Source organism: Morone saxatilis, unplaced genomic scaffold (assembly GCF_004916995.1).
Source record: "Morone saxatilis isolate NCDOM2014 unplaced genomic scaffold, NCSU_SB_2.0 Contig8, whole genome shotgun sequence".
NCBI classification, from domain to species: domain Eukaryota; kingdom Metazoa; phylum Chordata; class Actinopteri; family Moronidae; genus Morone; species Morone saxatilis.
In genome coordinates this window covers 5,988,037-6,000,177 of record NW_023340257.1, presented here as the reverse complement: position 1 = coordinate 6,000,177, position 12,141 = coordinate 5,988,037, and the positions used below count along the sequence as shown (strand labels likewise).

The 12,141-nt window shown below is 40.4% G+C and overlaps 1 protein-coding gene across 1 annotated transcript in view; it reads right to left on the bottom strand.

The window, feature by feature from the left end:
- zgc:153039 (uncharacterized protein LOC767698 homolog) overlaps nucleotides 1-12,141 on the bottom strand; it is a 62,006-nt gene that overhangs the window by 11,965 nt on the left and 37,900 nt on the right. The window contains exon 9 of the mRNA XM_035680545.1: nucleotides 11,553-11,677. Within this exon, the coding sequence (XP_035536438.1) occupies nucleotides 11,553-11,677 (125 nt within the window). The remainder of the gene's footprint in view (nucleotides 1-11,552; nucleotides 11,678-12,141) is intronic.

Below are 12,141 nucleotides of genomic sequence, written 5' to 3'. Positions count from 1 at the left end.
CTTTGTTGCTGTAACATTGGAATTTCCCCATTGTGGGACAAATAAAGGTCTAATAAAGATATCTTATCTTATCATGTTGGCTTCTCTGCCTTATGATTTGCCACACAGTGTTTTAATATCACCACTGTTATGGCACCATTTTCAAGACTTACTTTACTAATATAACCAGCAATGCATTAAAAGCAGTAATTCTGTTATTGTTCAAAACACACCAGCATTCAATAACACCAGGGCACAGCCAGTGCTGAACTTCAGTAAAATTTCTGGAAAACTCACATTTTTTTTTGGCCACTTGGGGGCAGCACAACAAGCTGCAACACATTATCACCATAATAACCTGATATGGCTAACGTGTTAGCAAACAGTGGTTCATTTACACATCCAGCAGACAGGGCAACATTAGCATATGGAGTCGTCTTCCTGGTCAACTGATGTCTGTAATTATTAATATTCACTCTCCTTTTAACTCTCTTTTTTGATCTCCAACAACTCCTCAGAGAAATATGTATCTCTCTAGCTGCTAAGTCCTCCAATATTTTCATCAGCTAGCTGCTAACTAGATAGTCTGCCATTTGGTGCTGGGCAGGTAAAGCACAGTTGGTTTGTAAGAGACTTTTTGCTGCCCGCTGCAGCTGAACCAAACGACAACAATGAGCTAAAAGATGCTACAACGCTCTGTAGGGCTGAGATGAACTGAAGAGTTGGGTGATACACATCACATTACAGATCAATTGTTACTGTAAAAGTATTGATTATAGCAGCTTTAAAGTGTGTTGATCAATTGTCACTTCTTTTTGAGGATTTGTCCAATGTTGCCTGATGGTAAATGGGCTGCATTTATAGAGCACTTTTCTATTCTAACAACCACTCAAAGTGCTTTACAACACATATCAACATTCACCAATTCAAACACCCATTCATTCACTGATGACAGAGGCTGCCATACAAGATGCTGATGTGTTTGAACTAGATTTTGAACTTATTCAAGTGCTTCAAACTGAGAAATGCCTCACCCTTTTCATTCAGACATGAAATCAGGTTCTGTCATAATGTGTCAAATATTTCTGTAAACATGTTCTACAGATAAGTGGAATGGAGCATGGCATTCGTAGTGATGAGAACTTTTCTAAAAATGATAAAATGGCTCAGATTGTGGTAAATAATGATTTGGTAATTAAACCTGATAAAGACAGAACAATTTGTACAGACAGAGAGAAATATCATGGACCTTTTGAAATACCAAGAAACATAACACCATGGTTGTGATCATAACACAGCTTGATTACTGGCTTGGTAAGATTTATGGTAATACACACTGTTAAGAGACCTCGCAGTTATAAAGTATCACTACTCTGGAGGATACACACACCTAACTATGCAAACCTTAACTGTAATCTGGCATATTCCATGTAATAAAGCATAGAGATGGTCCTTTTACGTACATGTGGGTTATAAATGTGCCATTCCTTTGCCTTAAGTTCTTTAGAGGGTAAGATAAACCTTATTTTAGCTACTAGCTCATACCCAACACTCCTGAAGAGGCACTTTTCAAATATAAGTTCTCTAGACTGAGAGGGATTTGACAAACCACAGAGGATTTTGGTGAAAAGGCAGGTAGAATGAAAACAAGATTCTACGAACATGGTTATCCATCCAACTGGGCTGAAAAAGCTAATGAAACAGGAATCTCCTACTGAATTCTTAAAGTCTAGTGAGAGCAAAGAAATACATTTTCTGTCAGAGTATTACTATTTGCTGACTTTATTCCCACGCTATTGTACATTCATGTACATTTCAGAATGCAATGGGAGAATTTTTCAGATCGTGAATGATCTTTTACACTCCCTGACTCTCTCTCTTAACCTTTAAACTAGAAATAACACACATTAACAGTAATGTGTCTTGACGGTAACTGCTCACTATGTGTTGTGTAGTGAAATGTCTCAAATACAGGATGGATCGCTCTGAAATTTGGTTCTCCTGTTGTTTTATTATTTATTTATGGATTATTAATTACTTGGAATGAACTTATTCCTGAATGGGCTGTATAATTTCACTGGTGTCCTTGTATATGTTGTGCCAAAGCATTTCATAGACCCACTGATATACTTCTTTCACCGCATTGGTGTAAATTTAGAGGAGGTGGGGTGGATGGATGACGCAGGACTTTCACCCAGGAGGCGGTTGTTCAAAAGGCTTATTTGTTATTGCTAACTTGATCATAGAATGAGCATTTTTGGCGTTGGATGGACTGTGTTGGATGACTAGCATGTTGTCTGGACCAAGTAAAACGAAGATATGAGACTTTATGCATTAATCAGCTTCTTTTACTTCCAAAAAATATAATATACAGCAATTTCACAAGAGTGAGTGAGCCATCTGGAAAATGAACTAACTTTCACCAACACAGGGAATCTTTTAAATAACTGCTATTTTATTTGTCTGTGTTTCACTGGAGTTAAAGTGTCACATGATCGTCTAAATCCCCCTTCCAGACCCTGACAGTAATACAGTTCTTTAGGAAACATTTAACCTGATACCTGTTTGTTTAGAAACTTGGAGAAAGAAAATCGTCAAATTTAGAGACAGAAAGTTCTAACATATTTTAAAAAAGTAAAACAGTATGGTGAAGCTCACGCTGTTCTGTTTTTGTGAGGCTGTCAGGTTGCTACCTCAATTTGCTTTCATTCGAATCGATGGTTATTTTTGAGGTAATTTTTGCTGTGTTGTTAAACAAACATCCTGTTCTATCGGTCAGTGTTGCTAAGGCTCTACTGGTGACTATACTTGCTTGGCTCCTGACATCATCATTTTTTAAAAACCTCCCCTCTCGCCCCACTCAGGCTGCAACTATCTGGTCTAGTTGTACCACTGCACCATACAGCCACTGTAAGTTGAATACTAATTATCTGGATGTGGCAGCTGATGTCATCCATGCAGACAGACTCTGGGTCAGACAACACACGCCAGCAAAGTAGACGTACATACCCTTGCCTATAATAACAAGATGTTCCTTTAACTGAATAGGTACATTGGTAAGGTAAACAAATAAACTTTTTAATAAAACTCAATACACACTTCAGTAATGCTATTTGGGCCATAGTTCTGCAGAAATATTGTTTAAAAGGTCACATTTTAACAACAAGTCATCAGAATCTCAATGTCAGACATACCATAATTACTTCAAATTCTCTCCACACACACACACACACACACACACACACCTACACCTACAGAGCCATTTAATGTGTGACTGCACAGCAACATCAAAACAAATGTAGAGTTAATGCTGGGACAAGAGCAATTAAAACAAACACCACACACGAATAATAAGCTGCAGCCTGCTGTAGAGCTCTCAGTGTTTGTGTGGATGAGCTCGAATTCATATATGAATGAGTGCATTAGTTGTACTCATTGCACATATGTACCTGTCAAAATATGATTTCATATATGTGTGTGTGTGCCATTTAAGTGTAAATGAGTTAAAGGGGTCTTGGAGTTGGGAGCCACACGGTAGATGGAAGCGCTCGCATATTTGGAGGATCATGTAATTGACCCCAATTTCGCTGCAATGACTGCAGCCGTGTGGATAAACAGTCATTAAAATAGTCCCAGCTGTAATTACACAATGCAGCTCAAATGACTGCCTGGCTTCCTGCACGGATCCACTAACAGATTTAGACTATTTAAGTGGGGGAAAAGTAACCGCTGCTGAACGCTACGCAGCAGGAAAGTGCTAAAGTATCGAGAGGATAGCAGGGGGTGAGAGCATCAGGAAGTTTAATTAGAAAGGAAGAGAAACACAGGGATCGACAGAGAGAGACAGCCTTGAGACAGTCATTAGCTCTCCTATTGGTCAAGTTTTCTTCATTTATAAGGGAGGGGCAAAGGAAGAAGGGAGCAAGTCTAAAGTTAGAAACTTGAAAGTAAACACAAAAGAAGCTGCTGAAAGCTAATATTTCGTACTGATATTCAAGAGTATCATCCTGTGTAACGGAGACAGAAATTTGAGTTCTAAACATCCAATATCAATAAACCAGCTGATTGTCAATAGTAGCCACACTAGCATCATGGCTTTATGGATAGCAATGCCTATCTCTCAGTTGGTTCACCACTTTGTTTCAGACTGAAATGTCTCTTTTGGATCTCTGATCCTCTGGCATTTGCTCTAGCGCCACAAGCAGGTTGACATTTTTGTGTTTTAGTGAAATATCTTGACAACTATGCAATGGCCTTTGGTACAGACATTCAAGTTCCCCAGAGGATGAAGCCCACTGACTTGGACTGGAACAATGTTTCCCTCTTAGGAACAACCCCACGAATCTAGCAGCATCATCACATTTTTTCAGTTGCCAAATACAATGATGAAATACCCGCAAAACTTATTACATTCACATCAACTTCAACTTCGTCTAGTGCTAATTTGCAAATGTTACTAACATAACCCGCTAAACATCCGACATGTACGCACTGTCATTGATGAAATTACTTAACTTAACAGTGCACTCTGGCGGACAAACTGTGATGGATATAGCTTAAGTATATTTTAGGCTTTTATCTCCATTGTAGATCAGTGCAAACTGTTTTCAAGTGTAGAGATCTTTGATACTTTTACTTCTCACCATTAAAGGGCTCGAGAGCAAGACTCATCATCATACTGAAGTTGTCCTGTCTGAACAAAATATAAAACGTACAATATTACCTCTCCTGTCCCTTTGGCATCTACTGGCATACAGCATTAAACACCGGCTGGGTTGCTTAACAACAGCCTGCTGTGTAGAGTTTACTGATGTAAAGAGAGGATTTTTGGCTCTTTTGTATTCAAACAATTGAGTCATTCATTTTGGTGCGTTTTTATCTGACTGTTTTTAGGCATATAATTAGAAACACTTACTCTTGTCTGGGTGGACAGTTCTCCAAAACAGCATTTAAACCATATGGGACACTGAAACTAACGACTGAATGTCACACTGATGAAATCAGTTAGATAGTTTACAGTTATTTAAGCCAGAGTCGAGCAGCATTCACTGCAGGTCTCACAAGACGGACATTCCACAGCAAAGTGGGAGAATTTCTCCTGTGAGACTTTAGAGACAGTGGAAGGAAATAATAATAAAACATAATAACTTGTTAAACTTAGTAGGAAGCTTTATCATTAAGTGGATGGCTCCATCATCCTGACATACAGTACCTGTGTTAGCCCTATCCTAGCCGGTGCCCACTGTTGCACAGTATGGGCCTATAGTCTTTAAACTTTGCTTTTATTTCTTTTTGACTTCATCACTTAGCATCAGCAGTGCTCACAATTCCCTCATCTTATTCCTTTCTCCATCCCATTGGAGAGTGGGTGTAATTACGCTAAAAGCTCGCACACCAGGTCCACCCTCCTCCACCCATCTCCTTTGTCTCTGCGGCCCCTCCATACAATCACCTCGCTTTCACCCCTTCTGCCGTCCCTCTTGTTCTCCGGCGACTGATGTCACTTAGCTGACAGAGCAAAAAGCACCCTGAAATAATCGCAGCCAATCAAGTCCTTAGAGACATTAAGAAAAAGAAACTGAGAGGGATGAAGATAGAGAGAGGAGACCCGGCCTTTAGCCAAAAGACACGTCATAATTGAGGGAAAGTGGGGACAGAAACTTTATCCTTACACTCTCTCACGCACAGACTCGCACTCAGACACAGGGGGGCTGCCAGGTTCAATAAGTGAGAGGTCAGTGAGTGTATGAGACGTTACGTCAGGCAGCGTCCCAGCACTGGCACACCACCAGTGGAGACTGGACTGACTTTAAGAGACCACTTAAAAATTTTAGAAATCACCTGATATTGGACCGGTCTGATATAACGTGAACACAACTGCATGATGGGCTCAATCTCAGGTTATCTTGTTACCCAATAAACTCCCACCCAACATAATCAAAGAAACCTCTCATGATTATAAAAGCTGTTATGTTTTGTTTACTGTTGGGAGCAGCATTCCTTCTTAGCAGCATTCCTTCTTAGCATCTCTTGTCTTTTCTTTATAGTGTGAATAGTATCCTTGAGTTCAGCCTCTTTTGTATAAGTGGAGTCTGTCGTTTCTCTCTGCGGTACAGGCCCATGCATGGTCAAACTGATTTGAGTACACTGAATCATTATTGTCACTAAAGGCATTGGAAGCTTTTTGCATTAAAACTCTCCTCACTGGTTGCTGACAGCATGTTTTTTCCGAGTTAAACTGTGTAAGCCACAGAAACAACCTATTGCAAATAGCTGGCCTCTGAGCTATTAACCTTAAAAGCAGGACTTGTATAGGCCTAGTTATGTAATTAACTGAATGTAATAGTTTGAACCAGCAGCAGACTGAACATACTACTGAATTTAAGAGTCAGAATTGGTGCTAAATTACATAGCGCATTGACAGTCAACATGTGTTCACCTACTGATTTACTTAATGTAAAAGTCCATTTGAATGGTGATGCCATTGTTTAGCTTTGAAAAAAGTGAACCAACTACTTAAGCCCATTAGTGGCTAGGTGTTGAAGGAAAATACCTTTAACAGCTGAGAGACAGATTCAAAAATGGTCAAAATCAAGGCAACAGAGGCTGAGCAAACTGACTGACAAGCAACAAAGTCTCCCTTTAACAATCAGGTTGAGATACAGTCTACCTACAAATACCCAACAGTAAAGTTAGTATAGAGACAGGACACCATCATAGAGGGCTCTTTTGTAAAAGACCAGATCACAAACCAAAGCTCTGAATATCTGGTTTGAGCTGTGGCTGAGGATAAAGGCACCTTTATCAAGTCATACCCCTCCATTAACAGATAATGATTCTCTAACAACCTACTGTGTCTCATCCATCCAGACACAGTTGATGATCCATCTGGATTTTTACACACCCCAATCTGTCAAATCACTCGGACTCGTATTTGGACAAAGGACGGGGCCCAGCAGAGGACAAAGCTTTTGTTTTTGAAGCTAATGGTTCAGCTGGTCAATTCACGGATTATTACAAAGACAATCAAGGTAGCTGCAGAGAATGTTGCTGTAATTTGGACATCAGACGGCACCAGGCTGGCAAAAGTAAAACGAGTATAAATGTGTGTGTTTCTGTTGAGCTGCCAGTTGTTGTTGCTTTCCAGTTGCCCACTCTGACTGAAGGTCATCGCCTGCGTGTGACCGAGTTCCATAGCTTTCCACAAACATCCGTTGGCATCAGTGCGGAGCGCTCGGTTGTGTCCTGAATCCTGGCCAGTGACCCTGTCATACAGCGTGTGTATATGGTTGTGTGTTCATGCACGTTTAAGCCAAGTCCAAGTGGTGGCCGGTGCCCATGCAGCATCAGCAGCAGGACACACAACACCCCCTGAGGAACACTGCACACAGCTGGAGCCACCACTGATAAAGCCGCAGCCAACAGAAGCCCTCCTTATACAAAACACACACGCAAAGATAAAACTGCAAACACACACAATGTAAGGGAAAATACTCGCACGCACACACACTCACACACAGACAGATAGTCATAGAGCGATATGCACTCACACATCAATGATCAGAAAAAAAGAAATCACCCAACGTGACTTGGACCACAAACACAGTCTGCAAATTGCATACCTTCACTTTCCTGTTGTATACTCTAATGTGCAAACACACAAACACAAACACACTTAACAAGCAGACATCTTTTACGCTACATCATAATTTCAATCCCTCCCCTCCCATACACAACAGCAAATTTAAGGGAAAGGGAAATATTTCTGCTAAATTAGTTATGCTAATTACAGAGCAGTTCTCCGGGGGAGAGACGGCGCTAAATGGCTTTTAATTCTTTTTGCCTGGAAAGAGACGTGGGAGAGAGCCAGACAGAGAGTGCAGTGAAAGAAGCACAGAGCACAGGCAAAAGAATTAATAAATAAATTAAAAATTAAACCAATAAACACACAAACAACTGGCGTTAAAATTTGCCCGGTGACACAGCAACAATAAAGTAACAGAATTAACAACTCAGGGGAAGAGGAAGGAAGCCCAAAGCAGGCGACCGGCCAGACAACAAGCCGCCTTATCAGCTCCGGGGGCCCCGGGTCCCCCGGCCGACAGGGAGAGGAGAGATCAACGGTAGGAAAAAGTTTTGCTGCTAACTTTGTGTCCTGTAGCCTTTGCCAGCGGTCACACAGTGATAACGGGGCATGAGCAGATAGCACACAGCACTGTACATGAAGGGCACCAGAGGAAAGTTCCTCTCTCACCCTTCAACAAGCACTTCCTCACTACACTAATGCTATACAGTAGACACCATATACTGATGCTGACAGTGCACTCTTGTGGCAGTTTGAAATTGACGCATTTTAATATTCGTACAAAAGTGAAATGATACACGATATAGCCAAGGTACAGCACCTTCTGCCAATGTCAAATTTTAAAACTTAAAAAAAGCTTGCAAAACACAATTTCCCAAGAGTTTATTTTTTTTCTTTTTGGCTTCAGGTACATGAGGTACTCAAATGGGCAAATCTTATTTAGAAATAACAGGTGCAGGTGAATAATTGTGCACATTCATGTTACATAAGAGTTCATTATTTCCCACAGGTGAAAAATTGCAATCCACTCTTCATCACAATAATACATCAGATCCCTGAACTGAGCTGAAATAAAGCTGCAGAATTGTAGATTGAGGAGATAACAGGCTACAGCTGAAATTATACTTTCCGCGTCCACGGATGCGCGAGGGTCCATGTGATGTTCGTCAGGACAGGACAGTAGGAACTAGTCTGCGCATGTGTGGGACATGTCCTCAGAGCGGACCCCGAAAAGTAGTATAAACAGAACGACTACATGTCCGAATATATCCCGGCCCTAAGAGTTAAATCCGTAGACTGTGTAAAACTGCATAACGTAGTGTGGGTGAAGTGTGACGCTCAGTGTGGTCGGCTCTGGCCATCGCCACTCCTAGCAGTGCCCAACTCTGCCGGCTCCCGTCTAATTTAAAAATGGGCAAAGACGTGGAGTGTGTGTGGAGCTGAGGTTGGCTGAATGAAGCCTGGCTGCTGAAACCAGAAAACATGCGACGCCACCCACCTGTCACGCAAAGCGGCCATGCTCTTAATTATTTATTAATAGCTTCAAGCCTTGAAACGGGTGAGAATATAAAAATGCACCCCACATACAGTGAACAGGGAAATTAGCTATATCTCCCAAAACAGTCTTTGTACCAGGATGTAAACATGTTTACTTCTTACTTTTTGAGCCAGCCTTAAGTAGTGATTTAAGGAACTGCAGTTTTTGGCACAATTATTCAGATCAGGAGGTTGCTGCTTGGTTAAATCCAATGTTGCTGCAGAACTAACAGTAGCTAACCCTTGCTTTGGTTTGACACCAACCGGTGTGACCTGTTGCCAACACAGCCACCTTTTTAGTTTCCTATTGTCTTTACATCACTATGAGTTGTTTGGGCTGGTACACACACAGTGCAGCCCAGTTTATTTGAGTCTTCTCAAGAAACACCAAAATGGCTGTTCTACTTGAATCAACAAAAGCATCCGTTGACATATATATATGCTTTCCTTGGTATTCAGAACAAACTAGAGATTAAACTGTATTTATCAACCGCAGTTGTTGTCAAAATGACTCATATACTTGGCAGCTGTTAATATACCTGGGTGGTACCTCTAAGTGTAGCCTGTGTGTAGGAAACACTGGAGTTGATATAACATGAATATATAACTGAATAACATAAACTGAGCTAATAGTATCAGAAAACACAAGATACATCTACAAACAGCATAGTTCTATTTTTTGTCCCAGAATTTTCATGTGAATGTGTACATTTCTCTTTGCCTCCTGTCAATCACCCGCAGGAAGACATAATCACAGCATGATGTCTTACGAACTGTGCTATCACACTCAGGCTCTCTCGATGTGCTGGGACAGCAGCTCCTTTAAAGCATTAGTTTCTGCATACTTCTTATTTAATATTAAACAATCTAATTACAAGACAAATTTGCTTAATGATTGGGGTAAATGTAGAGAATAAGTAGACAACATTAAAAGGCTTGAACTCTAAATGAAATATATGCTATGAAGTCCCATTAAAAGACAAAACACAGGGACAGAGTTGTTTTCATTTCTCCCAAATATATTACTCTAGAGCTCATAACAGAAATTATTAACCATGCAGCTGCACTGGAGTTTAATAAGCACTGAAAAAGGCATTTCAGGAGTTGACAGAGAAATGTGTGGAAAAGGATTGCTCTGAATATATTGGGATAGAAGAAGAAGAAAATTGGTACAAACATCTTCTCTGTGCTGACATTTAAACATAAAGGAAGCAGCTGCTGTTGAATAGTGTCATCTTACAGGTAAGAACACAGCTCTTGTGAATGCCTTTAAGCGAGGTATTAAATCTGCTCCAGTGTTTAGTAAGACAACACTAGAGGTGTATGCAACTATCAATTGAATCCACTAACACTAACCTACAAAATATTCAGAAGCGCAACAATTGAATGAATCTGTGAATCAATATTACAAGAGGAACTCATTGATTTGAGGACTCCTCCTCAACCTCTTTGTTTTCCGGCTGTACAGGGTGTTTACACAGTTTGTGGCTGCATCCTGATTTCAACTAGACTTGACAGTTGTGCCCTTGATGTGGGAAGCTGCAAATGTTCTCACGTCTTACGACTCTTTTCCAACTATCACTGCAGAGGAATATATAACACCAAATGCACTGCTGGAGGCAACCTATCATAACAATAAAATGATGCATGGTGTTTTAACAGTTTCTCCTCTCCATAACAAATAAAAACAGCAGCAGTTCTCATTTTGAAATGTATTTCACAGCCAGTGGAGGGGTTTAATCAAGGAAGGTATGTCTTTAGAAAAACAATATAGGTTATTGGATGTGGAGATGTACTTTTTGAAATTAAAGATAGTGCAGATTTGGATGACAACAATATTTTTTCTGTGACACCATCAACATTTCACATAGAAAATATGGAATGACTCATAAAAAAGTTCCAGAGTGAATCAAAAGCCAGACTATGGCCGCACTGATGTCATGATGTAATCATCGAGCCACATACACACCAACGCTGTCCTCGGGTTATGCTACTGTTAGGCTTCAGGGAGCTTTTATAAATCAGGATCATTGCAAGTGTCCTAGGAATACAAACAACACACATACACACACCGATGCACATACACAAACATTGTAAATTTAAATCTCAAAGCATCTCCACACGCCGTTGCTTGAGCATCCAGTTCAGGCTGCGCCCACACAAAAGCAAACACACAAACTCGTAGTTTTATTGTTGGTCCCTCTCCAATATGGGGCTATAAGCATTGGCCAGTTTTATGTCTTTTAATTAGTACATTGTCACCATAGCAGCCTCCAGCTGGCAAACAACCACCTCCTTACACACATACATAAACAATGGCAGAGGTAGAAAATAAAGAGGAGTGTGTTTAGTGTGGAAAATGTGCTACAGGAAGTCACATCGCAGGATGTCAACCATACGCCTTCATTATGACAGGTAAACTGTGTGTGTGTGTGTGTTGACACGTGTGTACCTGAAATTAGGTGCAGAGGCCCATTCCAGAGCTAGGCAGGCCAGGTCCACAGCAGCATACACCAACAGGAAGAAAATGGTTACAATACTGGCGATGGTGTTGAGTTTCCCAGAAAACAGCACCAGCTGGAAAGAAAGAATGAAACAAAGGAAGAGGGAGAAAAAGACAGAGGGAAAAGAGAGAGGGGGATTAACATTCACAGCAACCAGTCATTCCAAAGTGGGACAGAAGAGTGCATTTTAATGCCTTTTTCATATGACCTTTTCCAGAATCCACCTATTCAATAACATAAAAATATGAATTCAAACACTTGATTTGCATGTTCATGTGCTTTTTGAGTGAAAATAATATAATGAAACATCTGATTTATAAGTAATTGACACAGATTACCTCACTGTCATCTTCCTTCATATGGAAAGAGGCAACACAAGCTTTTGTATCCGCCTTTAACCCTCCTACTGTATGTGTGGGAGTTAAAGACACCTCTTGATGTGACTTAAGACATTTAAAACTAGTCTGTTTTGAATAACAATTTGTCTCTTTGACATCTTTAATGTTTTTCCCACAAGCAAATTTGAATTATCTTGTT